The sequence below is a fragment of the Pan troglodytes genome, chromosome 16 (genome assembly GCF_028858775.2).
Source record: "Pan troglodytes isolate AG18354 chromosome 16, NHGRI_mPanTro3-v2.0_pri, whole genome shotgun sequence".
Lineage (NCBI taxonomy): Eukaryota > Metazoa > Chordata > Mammalia > Primates > Hominidae > Pan > Pan troglodytes.
In genome coordinates, this window is record NC_072414.2 from 13,262,131 (window position 1) to 13,283,924 (window position 21,794).

A 21,794-nucleotide genomic window follows, 5' to 3' on the forward strand; every position below is an offset into this window, starting at 1 on the left:
ACTTGCCACCCTTCAGTGGAATTCCTGGAGGAGTGAGGAGCTCTGTGCTATACTTGGCCACCGAACATGGGCCATCTCTCCTATTATGGATTGAAATGTACCATAGTGTCTTGTTTGGTAATTGTATAAAAATATGGGGAGACTGTGCGGGTGTCTGCTAGCTTGTCTGCTGGTTCTTACTCATGGTGCCTTCTTCCCTTTCAGACTTGGATATCTTTGTGTGCTTCTTGGGGCCCTTGGAAGGGTGTCTGTGGGGTTTCCGTGAGGCCAAAGACAGAGGTTCCTTCTCACAAAGATGGTGTTTGCTTTCACATGGACAGCCCAGACCACCTGGAACCAAGTGCACAGAAGCCCCACCATCCCTGGGCCTCCCAGGTGTGATGGGTGAGGGGTCCAAGTCTGCCGGAGATCCAAGGCTCTTTGTGGTTGAATCTGTGAGTTTCCTTTCCTTTTTTCCTCCCACTCCTTTTAATGCTAATGAATTCCTTGTTTTGGGGCAGGGACCAGGGTTATCTCTGCTTCTGTCTTCACCCAGGTGAGGCCTTTCAGGCTCCCAGCTTGATATGGGGGTGAATCCCCTATCAGTCTCCTCATACCTTGACCTCTGTCTACCCCCCTACTCACTCCAAGGTCGAAGCCCAACTTGCCAGGTTGGCAAATGCTCACAGGCAACAACGGCCCCAGCGCTCCTCTCTAGGTTCTTGGTTTTCCACTGAAACTTGGCCTGGAGGTTTCCCACTAGCTTAGCAGCCCTTTGATGCTTTTAACTTAATTTTGTTATTGTTTTATCCAAAATTCTTGCTTGTTTTCAGAGGGAAAGCGGGTCTGCCATTACTGCACAGAGAATCTGGGACAGTTATTATAACCATAGAAATTTATTTTCCATGTGCTGTCCCATCTTCTTGATGAGACAGATGTTTAACAGCTGGAGAACTGGACCCCATCTTTGTCCCCATCTTGCCTAGCAACAGAAGGTGGTCACTAATCAGGGATTTTCGAGCCCATTGCTTAAGGCCGTTGTTGACCCAAAAGATAGTGGGTCCCTGCTCCTCTTCCTGTGGAGAGGCCCAGTGCCCAGAGGGCCCTCCTGGCTTGGCTGCCTACAGAGTGGCTGATGAAGTGCCCGCTGTGTGCACAGGGCACCCAGCCCCACTCCTCCCCAGGCAGCCCCTCAAACAGCTGTTCCTCTGCTGCTTCAGCTGTGGACCTGAGGCTGAGAGGCTGAGCCATCAACCTGAGCCACATGCGGGGGAGTGGCAGGCCTGGACCCGGTGCCCAGACCTGGCTCACATGACCTTACTTTTTCCACTGTGCCTGCTGCTCCCTCCCAGGCTCTGTGACCTTGGGCAGCCATGGTCGTCGTGCACCCATTCCCAGCTGTAAAATGAGAGGCAGGCTGGCTGGCTGATCTCAAATGTCCCCTGCCAGCCTGAGACTCTGCATTGTGTCCTGGGGTGTGACTGTGACATGCCTCCAAAGGCAGCTGCCAGTGCTCACGAGGGAGGCCTTTTTCCTGAGTTAAGGCGGGTGGGGGGACTGGGGGTGAGTTGAGGGACTGGGAGGTGGGGGAAGCACACAGACAGTCCTCCCCAACTGAACCCTCATGGTGAATTACCTTCAGTCCCAGGCTCAGTGCTTTGGAAATGCTCTCAGGCCCAGCACCCAGACCTGGAACCAGCCTCCAGGCCCCTGGCCCTCCCTTTCTCTACTGGAATCTTCCAGACCGAGGTAGGTCAGCTGAAAGTCACTGACTCTGCCTTCCACAAACTCATAGCTGACAGACCATTCCATGTCCCCTCCCAGCCCCGTCCCAGGAGGGGAACTCACTTCGCCTTCTCACCCTCCAGGCCGACTCACTGTCCGTCACTCTCTGGGTCCCACCCACTGTCCCACCAACTTCATTGGTCTAAAAATATGCTCTGGCATCTTGTTGGAAAGCAGGAGGAATGATGGGCCCTGCTGATAAGGTGAAGAAAGTGACCCGAGGGGGCAAACTTACGGACTGGACATGCTTTAGCAAAATAACAAAACAGCGGGACCTGAAGGCTGGCTTCCCAAGCGTCCTCAAGGCCTTGTGCCAGGAAGAGGACCCTCGGGCTTAGGGGAGTGAAAACCAGGCTCGGGTCCCTCACCCAGACCCTTCTGCCCACTTTGGGAGGGAGCCCAAGAAGTCAGCTAGGGAGGGACCTCCCGGTGGGACCTGAGTCCTGATTGGAACTTTCTGGGGGCTTTCTTGGCATTTTATGTGTGTTGTCACAACTCCTTGATGGGGGAGTTAAGCATGGTCTGTGGGATTCCACTGGGAGAGGACCCCTAGAAGCCTGGGCCGGGCCTCCTCCCAATTTCACCCCGTATGCCTTTCCCTTTGCTCATTATGCTTTGTGTCTTTTGCTGTAGTAAACTGCAGCCATGACTTTTGCAAGTCCTCCTAGATTAACACTGAACTTGGGGGTGGTTTTAGGGACCCTGACATACCTATGGATGTCTGCCTGCTTTAGCGCTATTTGTTGAAACAATAATCTTTTCCACATTGAATTGATTTGGCACTTTTGTTCAAATCAGTTGTAAAGATTTGCTACATAAATGTAAACATTTATTCCTGGACTCTTTTTTTTTTTTTCCCTGAGACGGAGTCTCACTCTGTCACCCAGGCTGGAGTGCAGTGGTGCGATCTCAGCTCACTGCAAGCTCCGCCTCCTGGGTTCATGCCATTCTTGTGCCTCAGCCTCCTGAGTAGCTGGGACTACAGGTGCTCGCCACCACGCCCGCCACCACGCTCTACTAAAAATACAAAAATAATTTGTATTTTTAGTAGAGACGGGGTTTCACCATGTCAGCCAGGATGGTCTCGATCTCCTGACTTCATGATCCGTCCGTCTTGGCCTCCCAAAGTGCTGGGATTACAGGCGTGAGCTACCACACCCAACCTATTCCTGGACTCTTATTCTGTTTCATTGCCTATCTTTATGTCAGTACCATGCTATCTTGATGACTATGGCTTCTTAGTAAGTTTATTTTTTATTTTTTATTTTTTTGGGGGGATGGAGTTTTGCTCTTGTTGCCCAGGCTGGAGTGCAATGGTACGATCTTGGCTCATTGCAGCCTCTGCCTTCCGGGTTCAAGTGATTCTCCTGTATCAGGCTCGCGAGTAGCTGGGATTATAGGCATCTACCACCACGCCTGGCTAATTTTTTGTATTTTTAGTAGAGATGGGGTTTCACTGTGTTGACCAGGCTGGTCTCGAACTACTGACCTCAGGTGATCTACCCACCTCAGCCTCCCAAAGTGCTAGGATTACAGACGTGAGCCACCATGCCCAGCCCAGCTTCTTAGTAAATTTTAAAATCAATATGTCTTCCAACTCTGTTCTTATTTTTCAAAATTATTTTGCCTAATGTAGGTTTTTTTTTTTTTTTGCATTTCCATATGAATTTTAAGATCAGCTTGCTGATTTTTATTAAAAAGGTTAGTGGGATTTTGATTGAGGTTGCATTGAATGAATGTACCAAGGAGGCTTGACATCTTGACAATAATGAGCCTTCCCATCCGTAAACATGGAATAGCTCTTCTTTTAATATATCTCAGCATTGTTTTGTAGTTTTCGGTTTACATGTCTTGTGATTCTTTTGTTTATTCCTGAGTATTTTATTCTTTTTGATGCTATTGTGAATGGAATGGTTTTCTCAATTTCAAGATTGTTCATTGCTAGTATATAGAAATCGAATTGGCCAGGCACAGTGGCTCATGCCTGTAATCTCAGCACTTTGGGAGGCTGAGGCAGGAAGATTGCTTGAGCCCAGGATTTCTGGGCCAGCCTGGGCAACATAGTGAGAGTCCATCTCTACAAAAAAATACAAAAATCAGCCATTGTGGTGGTGTGCACCTATAGTCCCAGCTCCTTGGGAGGCTGAGGCTGCAGGATGGCTTCAGCCTGGGAGGTTGAGGCTGTAGTAAGCCATAATGGTGACATTGCACTCCAGCCTAGCTGACAGAGTGATACCCTGTCTAGAGAAAAAAAAAAGAATTGATTTTTGTATATTGATTATACCCTGTGACCTTGCTAAATTTATTAGTACTAATATTTGTTTTATGGATGCCTTAGGATTTTCTATATATAAGATAATTCCGTCTGTAAATAAAGACAGTTTTATTTCTTCCTTTCTAATCTGGATGCCTTTAATTTCTTTATTTGCCTCATTGATTAGAAATAGCAAAAGTGGGCATCTTTGCCTTGTTCGTGGTGAGAAGAGGAAAGCAGTCATTCACTACTAAGTGTGATGTTAACTGTGGGTTTTTGTAGGTGTCTTTTATCAGATTTCATAAATTCTCTTTTATTCTTACTTTGTTGAGAATTTATTACGAATCTGTGATGGATTTTGTCACATAGTTTTTTCAATATCTGTTGAAGTCACCATGTGTTTTTTGTTCTTTATTCTGTTAATATAATATATTATATTATATTGATTTTCAGATGTTAAACCAACCTTGCATTCCTGGGATAAATCCCACTTTGTTATGGTGTATAATCCTATTTATATGTTGCTAGGCTTGGGTTGCTAATACTAGTCTTACAGAATGAATTGGGAAGCATTACCTCTGCCTTCATTTTCTCATTCATTTATTTTATTTTACTTTTTATCATATATATATATTTATATTTTATTTCATTTTATCTTATTTTAGTTTTTAGAGACAGTGTCTTGCCCTGTCACCCAGGCTGGATTGCGGTGGTGTGATCATAGCTCACTGCAGTATCAACCTCCTGGACTCAAGCAATCCTCCTGCCTGGGACTATAGCCATGCATCACAATGCCCAGCTAACCATCCATTTCTTTCTTTTTTTAAAACAAATTTTATGTTTATTTATTTATTTATTTGGATTTCTCCTATTGAAAGGAATCATTCATTTCTTTTTTTTTTTTTTTGAGAGGGAGCCTTGCTCTGTTGCCCAGGCTGGAGTGCAGTGGCACAATCTCAGCTCACTGCAACCCCTATCTCCCAGGTTCAAGCCTCAGCCTTCTGCATAGCTGGGACTACAGGTGTGCACCACCACACCCAGCTAGTTTTTGTATTTTTTAGTAGAGACAGAGTTTCACTATATGTTGGCCAGGCTGGTCTCGAACTCCTGACTTCAGCTGATCCACCTGCCTCGGCCTCCCAAAGTGCTGGGATTACAGACGTGGGCCACCACGCCCAACCAGAATCATTCATTTCTTTTCAAGTGGATATCTTATGGTATTTTAGGGAATGGCTGGGAGCAGTTTTGTTTTCTCTTCTCAAGGCGGAGTTTTTGCAGGATGTCATAGAGTTCATGTCTGCAGCTCACAGTGTCATTGCCTGTGTCCCCAGCTCCACATACTGGCAGGTGTGCTGCAAGCTGGGCAGGTGCTCTGTGTCCCTGGGATACCTTACCCAACACTCCCGGCCCTCCTCTGCAAGCCGTGCCCTGATCCTCCCTGCAGGGACTGGGGATTGGTTCTGCTCACCCAGAAGCTGGGATACCTGGCTGAGGGCACTTCTCTCCCTCTTCTCTTTGAACAGAGTGGCCGTGAACCCAAAGGTGCGGGAACAAGTGGGGCTGGAGCTGAGCTTCGTCAACTCAGACCTGCAGATGCTCAAGGAAGAGCTGGAGGGGCTGAACATCTCGGTGGGCGTCTATCAGAACACAGAGTAAGTGGGAGCAGCACACCTTCCAGAAGCCTCTGAGCCAGAGATCCTTCATACATCCAGCGTATGAAGAGGTACCTGGGTACGAACCCTATCTGCACAAACAGGCCAGATAGGGTTCTAGACTGGGGTGTGGCAGCCCTAACTTTGGGAAGTGAGAGAACCATCAGGTTTGGGGTTGAGTGAGGTGCTAGACTGGAAGGGATGAGCCCATTTGTTGGGAAATATCTGCAGTGTTGGGAAATATCTGTAGTGTTGGGAAATATCTGCAGTGACAAAAAGGCATTTGTGAGGCCAGGCACAGTGGCTCACTCCTGTAATCCCAACACTTTGGGAGGCTGAGGCGGGTGGATCACCTGAGGTCAGGAGTTCGAGACCAGTCTGGCCAACATGATGAAACCCCGTCTCTACTAAAAATAAAAATAGCCGGACGTGGTGGTGCACATTTGTAATCCTGGCTTCTCAGAGGCTGAGGCAGAATTGCTTGAACCTGGGAGTTGGACATTTCAGTGAGCCGAGATCACACTACTGTACTCCAGCCCGGCTGACAGAGCAAGACTCTGTCTCAAAACAAACAGACAAAAAAAAAACAAATGAAGACAGTATAAAATCTAGTGTAAATATACGTGATGAACCAAGATAAGTTTAAAAGTTAGATGCCTTGGATTTTATAGTTAAGTTTCAGTAATTCTGCATAGTCACATTTCATAGACATGCAAACATTGGCAAGATATGTTATTAAATTCAACTGAACAGACATTGAGCAAGGATATTTTAGTGGGTCACCATAATTTTCCTAAGAAACATTAAAGGGACATTGTTAGGACAATACCTTTCCAATGTTGGCTAATTATTTTCTCATTTATTTGCCAAGGAACAGAAAGCATACACAAATACTTCGGGATTAAGGCCAAAGGCCAAAATTGACCCTGTAAGGGGAGGCCACTATGCACACACAGAGATTCTGTGCACTGTACTTACGTTGGACTGCAGTCTGTTTCCTAGCTGGAGGTGACAAACTGAAACAGAAAAATCCAAATTAAAACAAAGTAACACACCAGTCTCCTTTTAAGGTTGTATTTCCTTTTTTTTTTTTTTTTGACACAGAGTCTCCCTCTCTCACCCAGGTGGGAGTGCAGTGGTGAGATCTCAGCTTACTGCAATCTCCACCTCCTGGGTTCAAGTGATTCTTGTGCCTCAGCCACCTGAGTAGCTGGGATTACAGGCGTGCACCATCACACCTGGCTAATTTTTTTTTTTTTTTTTTAGTAGAGACAGGGTTTCATCATGTTGGCCAGGCTGGTCTTGAACTCCTGGTCTCAAGTAATCTGCCCGCCTTGGCCTCCCAAAGTGCTGGGATTACAGATGTGAGCCACTGTGCCTGGCTCCTAGGTCAATTTTGAAGACACTCTATCGTATCATTCTCCATAACTCAATTTTGGAATCGATTTCTGCAAGGTGAAAGCCAACAACACCATCCCTCAGAATTGCAATACATCTCCAAAAATGGAGATCTAACTATGAAAGAAATGCCCCTCTTGCCTCATGCCTGTAATCCAGCTCTTCAGGAGGCTGAGATGGGGGATTGCTTGAGCCCAGGAGTTCAAGGCCAGCCTGGGCAACATAGTGAAACCCCATCTCTACAAAAAATAGGAAAATTAGCCGGGCATGGTGGTGTACACCTGTAGTCCCAGCTACTCAGAAGGCTGAGGTGGGAAGATCACTTGAGCCAGGGAGGTCGAGACTGCAGTAATGGCAACAGAAAGAAGTCCTGTCTCAAAAAACACAAAAACAAAACAAAACCCTAAGTGAAATGCTTCTTTTTAAGGAGAAATAATTTTGAGACAGTTCGAAGAAGGGTTTACATGCTTTTTTAGTACGGGCATGAGACTTCTCAAAAAGTAGGTGGGCCCCAGGGGAAACTCAGTCGGAAAATAGCTCCCTGGATTTGGGAACCTTAAGTCACCTATGGAATGTATGTTTCCTGGTGCTGGTCCTCCACAGGGCACCGGGGTGGTTTCAGAGCTGGAGGGGAAGTGTCAGTGTGTGAAAGCTCGCTGGCTCTTCCCTTTGTGATACCCCGTGCCTGGCTTACCTGTGGGCTCCTGTACGGTTTTTATTGTTTGTTTGTTGGTTTGTTTTTTGAGATGGAGTCTCTCTCTGTCACCCAGGCTGGAGTGTAGTGGCATGATCTCGGCTCACCGCAACCTCCGCCTCCCAGGTTCAAGCAATCCTCCTGCCTCAGCCTCCTGAGTAGCTGGGACTACAGGCGCATGCCACCATGCCCAGCTAATTTTTTGTATTTTTAGTAGAGATGGGGTTTCACCATGTTGGCCAGGCTGGTCTCGAGCTCCTGACTTTGTGATCTGCCGCCTTAGCCTCCCAAAGTGCTAGGATTACAGGTGTGAGCCACCACACCCAGCCTACTGTGCAGTTTTGAACACCCAGTCAGTGTGACAGCTAATGGAAGGTTCTCCCAGCCTATGCTCTGGTGTTCAATTCCAGTGTTTGTCCCAAAGGTTCAAGTTCTGGAGGAGGCAAGATGGGGCCAAGGTTTGGTAATAAATGTCGGCTGTTCCACACTCTCATTTGCTGTGCCGAAGAGCAGGGACGTGCAACACAGGGCTTCCCACAGAGTGAACCAAAGATCTCTGGAGTGGTCCCTGGGCTCTAGAGTGGCCAGTCACTGCCCTATGTCATTGGGAAGAGGGAGAGCTGTGCAGATTCAACACGGCACCATGCATTTGGGTCCTGCGCTCTTCTGTTTTCTTTTTTTTCTTTTTCTTTTTCTTTTTTTTTTTTTTTGAGACGGAGTCTCGCTCTGTCGCCCAGGCTGGAGTGCAGTGGCGCGATCTCGGCTCACTGCAAGCTCCGCCTACCGGGTTCACACCATCCTCCTGCCTCAGCCTCCCGAGTAGCTGGGACTAAAGGCGCCCGCCACCTTGCCCGGCTAATTTTTTGTATTTTTAGTAGAGACGGGGTTTCACCATTAGCCAGGATGGTCTCAATCTCCTGACCTCGTGATCCGCCTGCCTCGGCCTCCCAAAGTGCTGGGATTACAGGCGTGAGCCACCATGCCCAGCCCTGTTTTCAAAGTAGATTGTTTCTTTCTTAGTATGGTTGATTTTTTTTTTTTTTTTTTCTGAGATGGAGTCTCGCTCTGTCACCCAGGCGTGGAGTGCAGTGGCATGATCTTGGCTCACTGCTACCTCCACCTCCTGGTTGAAGTGATTCTCTTGCCTCAGCCTCCTGAGTAGCTGGGATTACAGGCGCACACCACCATGCCCAGGTAGTTTTTGTATTTTTAGTAGAGACGGGGTTTTACCATGTTGGCCAGGTTGGTCTTGAACTCCTGACCTCACGTGATCTGCCTGTTTCAGCCTCCTAAAGTGATGGGATTATAGGCATGAGCCACTGCGCCTGGCCTGCACTATTCTGTTTTCAAGGTAGACTGTTTCTTTCTTAGCATGGTTGATCTTTACAGTCTTCTGGGAGGTAGGCGGGAAAGAAATAACCTCATGGTGCATGAGGTTATTTCCCTCCCTCATGGGAAAACTCAGGGAGGCCGGAGGACACCTAGAGGGCGCTGTCAGTGCCACACTGGGGCTGGGGTGCCCTGGAGTTGGGACTCAGGACACTCGCTCCTCCTCTTGTCGTTGCCTGGACAGCCACAAACCTGGCTTCCCGCCCTGCGTAGCCTGGAGGAGCCTTCAGCAGGATTCGGCTTTCCATGCCCCCGGGATGGGTCTCACCTGGCCGTAGCATGGCTGTGCTGCAGAGCCAGGTTCAGCTTACAGCTGCATTGTCCCCTCGCCCTGCCCAGCCTTCCTGGCCTTCTTGTGGGGCTGGGCTGAGCAGCCCAAGGAGGTCTCCTGTTACAGGTCAGGGAGCTGAATTCCTGTTTGCAAAACACAGCCTGAGCTCCGTTCACTTCCTGCTGTCCCTGCCCCTAGGAATGTAGGCTCAGGGAGCACTCCCCAGGAGACCTGTGGTTACAGAGTGGTCAGCTGGGGGAGAGGAGGTGGAGGGTGTCTGACCCTGGGCTGGGAGGCAGGTGCACTTCGGTGTCGGATGGGCCTCCTGCCCTGACGGCATCTTCTGTGCTGGTGGTGGGACGCCTAGACACTTCCCAAAGAAGAGGCCCCTACAAACCCAGAGTTGCGAATGTGAGGGTGTTGGAGAGCTGCCACAGCTGTGGGGCCCGCTGAGGGGAGCAGAGGAGGAGGGGGTGAGGAGCCGACAAAGGAGGCGCAGGGCAGCAGGGTGGTGCACCCAGGTGGGAGCAGCAAGTGCACCATGCACAGGCCCTGGCACACGATAGACTCTCAGCACAGCTGCCGAAAGAAGCATTGAGACTGAGCTGGGCGCAGAGGCTTGTGCCCGTCATCCCAGCACGTTGGGAAGCCAAAGTGGAAGGATCACTCGAGGTCAGAAGACCAGCCTGGCCAACGTGGTCAACATGGTGAAACCCCATTGCTACTAAAAAAATATACAAAAATTAGCCGGGTGTGGTGTCCTGTGCCTGTAATCCCAGTTACTCAGGGGGCTGAGGCAGGAGAATTGCTTGAACCTGAGAGGCGGAGGCTACAGTGAGCTGAGATTGCGCCATTGCACTCTAGCCTGGGCGACAGAACAAGAGTCTCTCAAAAAAAATAAAATAAAATAAAAAAGGAACCACTGAGGCGTTGAAACCAGAAGATAAATCAGTGTCAAGATGCCAGGGGCCTGATGTGTTAGGCGGGGTGGTCCAGCAGTCTTAGGGAGCAGGGTCAGTTTTAGAGCAGAGGGTGGGGCATGACCAGAGTCATCCTTATGGAAAATGAGCCTGTCAGCCAGGTGAGTACTGGATGGGGCAAGGAGGGGGCACACACCTGAGCTGGGCTGCTGAGGGCAAGGCTGTGGCATGCACAGGGGTCCGGTTGGGGGTGTTCATACATACCTTGTTGTGTTCCTCAGGGAGGCATTTACAGTTCCCCTGATTCCTCTTGGCCTGAAGGAAACGAAAGACGTCGACTTTTCAGTCATCCTCAAGGTAAATCTCAAAGCCATGGGCACCGGACTCAGTGTTTAAAATGGAAATAGGCCATTTGCAGTGGTGCATGCCTGTAGTCCCAATTACTTGGGAGGCTGAGGCAAGAGGATCGCTTGAGCCCAGGAATTGGAGGCTGCAGTGAGTTGTGATCATACGACTGCACTCCAGCCTGGGCAATAGAATGAGACCCTGTCTCCAAAAAAAAAAGCAAAAAAATGGATATAGAGAAAATATGTATCCCTTGCAATGGCCTTAGGCTCAACAGGCAGAGTCAGTTGATATCTACAGAGTGACCCTGAGGCCCTTCTCAGCCAGCTACATGCATAATTGATATGTTTATTCCTGCCATATTTTTGTTGTTGCCTTTGATGGCTTCTGAAGCTCCTCCTGGGTCTTGGACAAGGCAGGTTGGAAACCCAGGAGGGCCTTCCCCGAGAGGCCAAGTCAAAGGGTCTGTAGTGGATATGCTTTCAAATTTAAAACTTACATCCTCTTTTATTAATAGCGTATTTTTTTCTTAAATCATGTATCCAGTTTAGGTTATGTCTTTGGAAGAATAGCTAAAGTTTTTTCTCTAACATTTGATTATGAAAATTTCCAAACTTTTCAAAAATTTTAAGAATTTTATAGCAAACCCCTGTGTACTCACTTCTTCTGAGAACATACTGTCAGCATTGCTTCCTGACATATTTGTCCATCTGTGCATTCTTGTGTCTGTTAGGTTGGTTTGAAGGTAATTGCAGTTTTTGCCATTGAAAGTAATGGCTAAAGGCTGGGCACAGTGGCTCACGCCTGTAATCCCAGCACTTTGGGAGGCTGAAGCAGGCGGATCACTTGAGCTCGGGAGTTGAAGACCAGCCTGGCTAAAATGGTAAAACCCCGGTCTCTACCAAACGTACAGAAATTAGCTGGACGTGGTGGTGCACACCTGTAATCCCAGTTACTTCAGAGGCTGAGGCAGGTGAACGTTCGAACCCAGGAGGTAAAGGTAGAGGTTGCAGGGAGCCGAGATCACGCCACTGCCCTCCAGCCTGGGTGACAGAGCGAGATCCCATCTAAAAAAAAAAAATTAGCTGGGCATAGTGGCATATGACTGTAATCCCAGTTACTCGAGAGGCTGAGGCACGAGAGAGGCGCTTGAACCCAGGAGGCAGAGGATGCAGTGAGCTGAGATTGTGCCACTGCACTCCAGCCTGGGCAACAGTGAAACTGTCTCAAAAAAAAAAAAAAAAAAAAAAGAGAATGAAAGTAATGGCTAATATCAATCTGTCTTATTTGTGATGCAATTTCAAAGGAAATCAAAGATGTCAATTCACTCCCCTTAAATATTTGAATAACCAGAGTCTTTGCTTGTGTGTCCCCCTGCCACATTCCTGGGTATCTGGACTCCTCTCCCATTTGGCAGATCCTCATAAGCCCACCTGTGCCTGGCACTGTGCTGGGTGCCAGAAGTGCCACAAACACTGCCTGCGGGGCCCTTGGGTCAGTGGGGGATTCAAGTGGGAAGTGGAAGGGGTGCTTCAATGGAGAACACAGGAGAGACCGTGCCCAGAGGCTGGGGCCGGGAGACCGTCCTGTGCCTGGAATACCCTCCTCTTCCTTCCCTCTTCAACTCCATCAATTTGAGTTTTTAACCAGTCACCTCCAAACTCCTTCAAGGAAGGGAAAGGGGATGAGGTGCAGGGTGGCCCAGGTTTGCATCATGCAGCCCAGGCATTGGTTATAGGAATTAATCCTAGCATTGTGAAAATTGCTTCGAAGAAATATTTTATGTTCTTTTTTTTTCTTTTTCTTTATTATTTTGAGACAGAGTCTCACTGTTTCACCCAGGCTGGCATGCAGTGGCATGATCTTGGCTCACTGCAACCCCTGCCTCCTGGGCTCAGTTGATCCTCCCACTTTAGCCTCCTGAGTAGCTGGTACTACAGGCGTGTGCCACCATGCCTGGCTAATTGTTGCATTTTTCTTTCTTTTTTATTGAGATGGAGTTTAGCTCTTGTTGCCCAGGCTGGAGTGCAATGGCATGATCTCGGCTTACCGCAACCTCCACCTCCCGGGTTCAAGCGATTCTCCTGCCTCAGCCTTCTGAGTAGCTGGGATTACAGGCATGTGCCACCATGCCTGGCTAATTATGTATTTTTAATAGAGACAGGGTTTCTCCATGTTGGTCAGGTGGGTCTCGAACTCCTGACCACAGGTGATCCACCTGCCTTGGCCTTCCAAAGTGCTGGGATTATAGGCGTGAGCCACCATGCCCGGCCAATTTTTGTATTTTTCATAGAGACAGAGTTTCCCACTGTTGCCCAGGCTGGTCTCAAACTCCTGGGTTCAAGCAGTCCTCCTGCCTCAGCCTTCCAAAATGCTGGGATTATAGGCATGAGCCACTGTGCCTGGCTTATTTTACTTTCCATGATAATCCTCTTAGTTGGCTCATCTTGGACTACTTTTAGTTTAGAAAAGAAAACATCTTATCACATTTTGACTATTACTTTTTTTTTTCTTTCTTTTTTTTTTTTTGAGCTGGAGTTTCGCTCCTGTTGCCCAGGCTGGAGGGCAGTGACAGCCATCTCAGCTCACTGCAACCTCCACCTCCCAGGTTCAAGTGATTCTCCTGCCTCAGCCTCCTGAGTAGGTGGGATTACAGGCACCCGCCATCATGCCTGGCTAATTTGTGTTTTTAGTAGAGATGGGGTTTCACTATGTTGGCCAGGCTGGTCTCGAACTCGATCCACCCGCCTTAGCCTCCCAAAGTGCTGGGATTACAGGTGTGAGCCACCGCTCCCGGCCAACTACTACTTTTAAAAGCAATTGGTTAATACTTTGGAAGCACTTGACCTTCATTCTCAGAGACAGTGAGTTGTTTGACATAAATAGAGGCCTTTTTGACTGCTGCCTTGTTTAAATCCTGTGAGTTTGGGGTTTATTTTGGAACTGGAGAAGGGAAGTTGGTATTCTGAGTGTTTCAGGACTCAAGTTTACCGGAAAGTTTATGTTCTGGGTAGAAAGCAATGAAAACAATCCAGGAATTGCAGCTTTATGCCACACTGCCACAGCCTGCCTGAACTTTTACGTGAGACTTATGCCCAGATGCAATGGCTCACGCCTATAATCTTAGCACTTTGGGAGGCTGAGGCAAGAGGACAGCTTGAGGCCAGGAGTTGGAGACCAGCCTGGGCAACAGAATGAGGCCTTCTCTCTCTCTATCTCTCTTTTTTTTTTTTTTTTTGAGACACAGTCTCACTGTGTTGCCCAGGCTGGAGTGTAATGGTGCGATCTCAGCTCACTGTAACCTCCACCTTCTGGGTTCAAGCGATTCTCCTTCCTCAGCCTCCTGGGCAGCTGGGACTACAGGCATGCACCACCATGGCCAACTAATTTTTGTGTGTATATATGTATATTTTTTGAGGTGAAGCCTCGCTCTGTCGCCCAGGCTGGAGTACAGTGGCGTGATCTCGGCTCACTGCAAACTCCACCTCCCAGGTTCAAGCAATTCTCTGCCTCAGCCTCCTGAGTAGCTGAGGTTTCAGGCACCCACCACCATGCTGGCTAATTTTTGTATTTTTAGTAGAGACAGGGTTTCACCATCCTGGCCAGGCTGGTCTTGAACTCCTGACCTCAGATGATCCGCCTGCCTCAGCCTCCCAAAGTGCTGGGATTACAGGCGTGAGCCACTGCGTCCGGCCAAGAATGCAAGCATTTTAAAGGAAGAGTCTCTTGGAGAAACTTAGGAATTTTATAGGCATTTTTAAGGATTCAACTGGGTCATGTTCTGAATTCCACATTAAAGCAAATGAAAATATTCACATGTTGTGGACATGGCCAACTGCCATTCGGCACAGGCTTCCAACCATGTCATTTTAGCCTAAAAGAGATGCTACAAATGTCAGTCATATGAAAATTAGAACGTTTGAGGGGCTTTCTGTTGTATTTTTTCCCTTCCATATTTGAGAGAAACACAGGTACTGCAGAAGTGGTTCAGCAGACTGAATTAGGGCAATTCCATTTCAAATCTGACTTGTGTGTCCGTGTGATTTTTTTTGATAATCAGTGAAGCTTCACAGTGTGATTTTGTTTTATTTTATTTTACGTATTTATTTATTTAGAGAGGGAGTCTCGCTCTGAAGCCCAGGCCGGAGTGCAGTGGCACAGTCTTGGCTCACTGCAACCTCCATCTCCCAGGTTCAAGCGATTCTCTTGCTTCAGCCTCCTGAGTACCTGGGATTACAGGCATCCACCACCACAACCAGCTAATTTTTATATTTTTAGTAGAGACAGGGTTTCACCATGTTGACCAGGCTGTTCTCGAACTCCTGACCTCAAGTGATCCACCCGCCTCAGCTTCCCAAAGTGTTGGGATTACAGGCGTGAGCCACTGCAGCTGGCTGATTTTGTTTTATTTTGAGGAAATAGGGCCAGGCACAGTGGCTCACACCTTTAGTCCCAGCTACTTAGGAGGCTGAGGTGGTTTGCTTGAGCCCAAGAGTTCGAGGCTGCAGTCAGCTGTGATTGAGCCCCTGCAGTCCATCCTGGAAAACAAAATGATACCTTGTCTCATTAAAAAAAAAAAAAAAATCGAATCAATGAAAGAAAATGAAATCACATCTGTTCTTCAGTAAAGTTTAATAGTTTTCTGCTTAATTATATTAATTTTATCCCTAGAAATGTATTTTTGTTGCTATTGTGAAAGGTATTGTTTCTCTGTTAGGTTTTTTTTTTTGTTGTTTGTTTGTTTTTGAGACAGAGTCTCATTGTGTCGCCCAGGCTGGAGTACAGTGGTGCAGTCTTGGCTCACTGCAACCTCTGCCCCCCAGGTCCAAGTGATTCTCCTGCCTCAGCCTCCTGGGTAGCTGGGATTAGAGGCACCTGCCACCATACCCACCTAATTTTTTGTATTTTTAGTAGAGACAGGGTTTCACCTTGCTGGTCAGGCTGGTCGCAAACTCCTGACCTCAAATGATCCGCCTACCTCAGCCTTGAAAACTGCTGGGATTACAGATGTGATGAGCCACCACACCTGGCTGTCTGTTAAGTTTTTCTAATTGGTTATTGCTTGTATAAGAAAGGAAGAATATTGACTTTTCTTTTTTACTATTGACTTTCATGTGTTAACTTCTTTGCCACTTTATTGAATTCTTATTAATTTAGTAATGTTTCAGTTGATGCTATTGGGTTTTATAAACATGCTGTTGTGTTGCAAAAAATTATTCTGATTGTTTCTTTCCAATATTTTATGTCTCTTATTTTTCTTAATGTGTGGGCTGGAGAATGTTTGGAATTAGGCTAAGTAATAACAGTGATGGTAGAAATTCTCGTTTTGTCCCTAATGTTTACAGTGGGTTTCAGTTAGGATTTTTTTTTCTTTTTAGATGAAGTCTTGCTCTGTCATCCAAGCTGGAGTGCAATGGCTCAATCTCAGCTCACTGCAACCTCCGCCTCCTGGGCTCAAGCTATTCTCCTGCCTCAGCCTCCTGAGTAGCTGGGATTACAGGCACCTGCCAGCATGCCTGGCTAATTTTTGTATTTTTAGTAGAGATGGGGTTTCACCACGTTGGCCAGGCTGGTCTCGAACTCCTGGCCTCAAATGATCCACCTGCCTCGGCCTCCCAAAGTGCTGAGATTACAGGGGTGAGCCACCATGCTTGGCCAGTTAGATAATTTTTTTTATCCCACTAAGTACGTTAATCTACCCTAGCTTACTAAGTTTCAAATTCAGGATCACATATATAATTTAATCAAAATCCTCTTTGACTTTTATGAGGTGAACATAAGATTGGAGTGCAGTGACGTGATCATGGCTCACTGCAGCCTCAACCTCCTGGGCTCAAGTGATCCTCCTCCTGCCTCAGCACGCCTGGCTAATTTTTTATTATTTGTAGAGATGGGGTTTCACTATGTTGTCCATGCTGGTCTCAAACTCCTGGTCTCAAGTGATTCTCCCACCTTGGCCTCCCAAAGTGCTGGGATCACAGGCATGAGTCACTACACCTGACCCCTTTTAACCACCATGCCCAGCTATTTTATTTTTTATTTTTTAAATTTTTAATGGAGACAGGGTTTCACCATGTTGGCCAGGCTGGTCTGGAACACCTGACCTCAAGTGATCTACCTACCTCAGCCTCCCAAAGCGCTGGGATTATAGGTGTGAGCCACCATACCCAGTCCATGGCCAAGTTTAAAGAAAAGAGGCATAGTCAGCTGAGCGCAGTGGCTCATACCTGTAATTCCAACACTTTGGGAAGCTGAGGTGGGAGGATCACCTGAGGCCAGGAGTCCGAGACCAGCCTAGGCAACATAGGAAGACTCTGTCTTTATGAAAAATAACAATATTAGCTGAGTGTGATGGTGCACACCTATAGTCCCCTCTACTGGAGAAGCTGAAGTGGGAGGATGACTTGAGCCCAGGAGTTCAAGGCTGCAGTGAGCTATGATTGCACCATTGCACTCCACCCTGGATGACAGAGCGAGACCCTCATCTCTTAAAAAAAGAAAAAGAAGGCACAGCAAAGTTGTATATTTAGTACAAATCCATTTTTGTAAGAGAAGTGTTTGTCTGTGTGTCTGTATGTTGAACACACAAAAACAGGAGGAGCTTTAATGTAGAAGTTGTGTAAAGAGGTTACACAGTCACTTGGGAAGACATAATTGAGCCATCTATGTGATCCCCTTTCTTGCAGCTTGGGGGAGCCAGCACTTGTAGGGGCGGGGGTGGGGCAACAGGGCAAAACCCCATCTCTATTTAAAAATACAAAAATGAAATTAGCTTGTGGCACGTGCCTGTGGTCCCAGCTACTTGGGAGGCTGAAGTAGGAGGATTACTTGAGCCCAGAGAAGTCGAGGCTGCAGTGAGCCGCGATCACACCACTGCACTCCAGCCTAGGCAACCAAGTGAGACCCTGCCTCAAAGATAAGATAAAATAAAATGCCTTTATAACATGGTTAAGGGTCTTCTTGGCAAAGGAAACCTGTATCTGGGGACTGTTATGACAGTCCTACCCTCAGGGTCTGTGCTGGGAAACTTGTCTGGGTCCTGAGGGAGGCCCAGAATTGCAAGTCTGAGCCCCTGAATATCTGCAGTGTTTGCAGTATAGTTGAATGTATAGGCCATAGACTAGTCTCAAACTCCTGGGCTCAAGTGATTTACCTGCCCTGTCTTCACAAAGTGCTGGGATTACAGATATGAGCCATGATGCGCAGACACAAAGACATTTTTAAGCAAAAAATTAACTTCAACTCTCACTTTTACTGAAGCAACACAGCATTTAAAAACATAGGCATGGGGTGCAGTGGCTCACACCTGTAATCCCAGCACTTTGGGAGGCTGAGGCAGATGGATTGCTTGAGCCCAGGAGTTTGAGACCAGCCTGGGCAATGTGGTGAAACTCCATCTCTACTAAAAATACAAAAATTAGCTGGGCATGGTGGCACATGCCTGTAATCCCAGCTACTTGGGAGGCTGAGGCATGAGAATCACTTGAGCCTGGGAGGTGGAGGTTGCAGTGACCCGAGATCGCAACATTGCATTCTAGCCTGGGCAACGGGAGTGAAACCCTGTTTTTTAAAAAAAAAAAAAATTCTATGGCCAGACACGGTGGCTGACATCTGTAATCCCAGCACTTTGGGAGGGTGAGGTGGGTGGATCACCTGAGGTCAGAAGTACAACAATTAGCCAGACGTTGTGGTGGGCGCCTGTAACCCCAGCTCCTTGAGAGGCTGAGGAAGGAGAATTGCGTGAACCTGGGAGGCAGAGGTTGCAGTGAGCCGAGATTGTGCCACTGCACTCCAGCCTGGGCTACAGAGCAAGACTCCATATAAAAATAACTACATAAATTAAGAAAATAAATTCCCCCACTTTGAAAATCACTGTAAGTTTTTCTTTATTCTGCCTTTTTAGAAACAGGTTCACAAATGACATATTACTGTTATGCACATACATGGTTTTCAATCACATTTTATAGTATCTAACCTCATTTTTCTTTAAGGATTTTATCCTGGAACATTACAGTGAAGATGGCTATTTATATGAAGATGAAATCACAGATCTTATGGATCCGAGACAAGTAAGTTTTGTGCAGCAGAGAGGGGAGGGTAGCTTTTCCAAGTCTTCAGGGAACCCCATTATTGCATGCTTGTGGTCTTAACAGAATCGTGGGCAGATTGAGGTGATGGTTGGGGGGTGCTGGAATCATCCATTCCATTTGCTGCATAAGAAAACTGTAGAAGGAGGCCGGGCGCGGTGGTTCACGCCTATGTAATCCCAGCACTTTGGGAGGCGGAGGCAGGAGAATCACCTGAGATCAGGAGTTCCAGACCATCCTGGCCAACATGGTGAAACCCTGTCTCTACTAAAAATTCAAAAATTAGCTGGGCATGGTGGTGCATGCTGGTAATTCTAGCACTTTGGGAGGCTGAAGCGGGTGGATCACCTGAGGTCAGAAGTTTGAGACCAGACTGGCTAACATCGCAAAACCCCGTTTCTACTAAAAATACAAAAACAAGCCGGGCATGGTGCTACACACCTGTAATCCCAGCTACTCGGGAGGCTGAGGCAGGAGAATCACTTGAACCTGGTAGGTGGAAGTTACAGTGAGCCAAGATCGCACCACTGCACTCCAGCTTGGGTGACAGAGCAAGACTCCGTCTCAAAAAAAAAAGGAAAACCATAGAAGGGGAGAGACCTGCCTCCTGGCAGGGCTGGGACTGGATTCCAGGATTTCTGACTTCCTGCCAGGTTCTTTCCACCCCTCCTAGAGTTTATGATGCCAGCAGTGAGGTCGTCATACTGCAGAAATAGTTACAGGCACCTGCTGGTATGTGCAGGGCACCTTCCGGGAAGGGCTGTCAGCTGTGTCCTCCTCTGCTCATGCCCTCTGGGGTTCTTTTCCTCGCAGGCTTGTCGGACGCCCAGCCCGGATGAGGCCAGGGTGGAACTGCTGATGACATACTTCATGCAGCTGGGCTTTGTTGAGCATTGATTCTTCCCACCCACGCGGCAGATGGGACTCCTGTTCACCTGGTAGGTGCTTGAGGTCTGCGCTGGCGCTTCACGTGTTATGGCAGCCACAGTTTCAGAGCCTCAGCATCACAGACACCCCTCTGCGGGCACCTCAGCCCCTTTTCCTATCTTGCATTTATCCGGGGTGCACCCGTGTGCACCTCAGCCCCCTTTCCTATCTTGCATTTATCCAGGGAAGTCTAGAAAGATGTCAATACATTGGTATTTATTTATGAAGGTGATCCGAGGGAGATGGCCCCAACAGACTGTGGCCTCTTGCTTCTCAGAACAAGTGAGCCAAGGAGAGGAGACATTTTTCTTGCTTGTTGTATCACTGGGGAAGCACAGGGCTCTGAAATGGAATTAGTCAGAAGCAAGATTCTTGTCTCAGATTGGACTGGGGCATGCATGTGTATGTGTGAGTGAGTGAGAGAGAGAGAGAGAGAGAGAAAATCAGGTCTTGTCCAGTGAGACAAAAGCACCAAACAGAAATAGATCAGGTTTCTTTTGAAATGGGGTCTCACTGTGTTGCCCAGGCTAGTCTTGAATTCCTGGGCTCAGGTGATATTTCTGCCTCAGCCTCCTGAGTAGCTGGGACTATAGGCATGAGCTACACACTCAGCTTAGATCAGATTTAAAAAATGGAAGTAGAGGATTTGATTCTTCTCCACAATTGGTATTTTCAGACAAGATCAGGCACATCAGGGTGGTATGGCCGTAGACCCAATTGGTGTTTTCAAAGATTAGTATACTTTAAATACTTGGGAGCCCGGGTACAGTGGTTTTCACGCCTATAATGCCAACACTTTGGGAGGCTGAGGCAAGCAGATCACTTGACCCCAGGAGTTTGAGACCAGCCTGGGCAATGTGGCAAAACCCCATATCTACAAACAATACAAAAATTTGCTGGGTACGATGGTATGCACCTGTAGTCCCAGGTACTCGTGAGGCTGAGGCAGGAGAATCACTTGAGCCCAGGAGGCAGAGGTTGCAGTGAGCCTAGATCACACCACCACACTGCAGCCTGGGTGATAGGAGTGAAACCCTGTTTCAAAAAAGAAAAAAAAAGGCTGAGTGCGGTGGTTAACACCTGTAATCCCAGCACTTTGAGAGGCTGAGGCAGGTGGATCACGAGGTCAGGAGTTCGAGACCAGCCTGTCCAATATGGTGAAACCCTGCTTCTACTAAAAAATACAAAAAATTAGTTGGGCATGGTTGTGCATGCCTGTAGTCCCAGCTACTTGGAAGGCTGAGGCAGGAGAATCGCTTGAACCTGGGAGGCAGAGGTTGCAGTGAGCCAAGATTGCACCACTGAACTCCAGCCTGGGCAACAGAGTGAGAGTCTGTATTAAACAAACAAACAAACAAAAAAAAACACCAAAAACCTAAAAAAAAAAGTACTTTGGAGATGCTGCACCCCTTCTCTGAATGTCGTTAGGAGTGTCAGTGAAAGGAGAATACATCCTAGAAGGTTGGGGCGTATCAGAATTGAATGTTTCTATAGCCGATGGTTGGCTACTGATGCCTTCGTCATGGAAAGCAAAGGAAAGGGGGATGACTTTTCCTAACAATGCACCAGGCTGTCTGCATGGTGAAAGGTGGTTTCTCCTTAGTCATGAATTAGGGAGAAGCTGTCTGCATACCCCTTGGTTCATGAGTAAACTTTAAAACAAGTCCTAGGGCCAGGTGCGGTGGCTCACACCTGTAATCCTAGCACTTTGGGAGGCCGAGGTGGGTGGATCACCTGAGGTCGGGAGTTGGAGACCAGCCTGACAAACATGTCTCTACTAAAAATACAAAAATTACCCGGGTGTGGTGGCGGGCGCCTGTAATCCCAGCTACTCAAGAGGCTGAGGCAGGACCATTGCTTGAACCCGGGAAGCAGAAGCTGCAGTGAGCTGAGATGGCGCCACTGCACTCCAGCCTGGTTGAAAGAGCAAAACTTTGTCTCAAAAAATAAAAATAAAAAATAAATAAATAAATAAATAAAACAAGTCCTAGGCTGGGTATGGTGGTTCACATCTGGAATCCCAGCATGTTGGGAGGCTGAGGTTGGTGGATCACTTGAGCCCAGGAGTTTGAGACCAGTCTAGGCAACACAGT

The 21,794-nt window shown here is 47.7% G+C and overlaps 1 protein-coding gene across 1 annotated transcript in view; it reads left to right on the forward strand.

Moving 5' to 3' along the window:
* The first annotated feature begins 1,949 nt into the window (after positions 1-1,949).
* Positions 1,950-21,794, forward strand: part of LOC107968458 (putative rhophilin-2-like protein RHPN2P1) — a 55,662-nt gene continuing 35,817 nt past the window's right edge. The window contains 5 exon segments of the mRNA XM_054667315.2: positions 1,950-2,074; positions 5,542-5,670; positions 10,624-10,699; positions 18,679-18,756; positions 19,588-19,712. Of these exon segments, the coding sequence (XP_054523290.2) occupies positions 1,950-2,074; positions 5,542-5,670; positions 10,624-10,699; positions 18,679-18,756; positions 19,588-19,712 (533 nt within the window).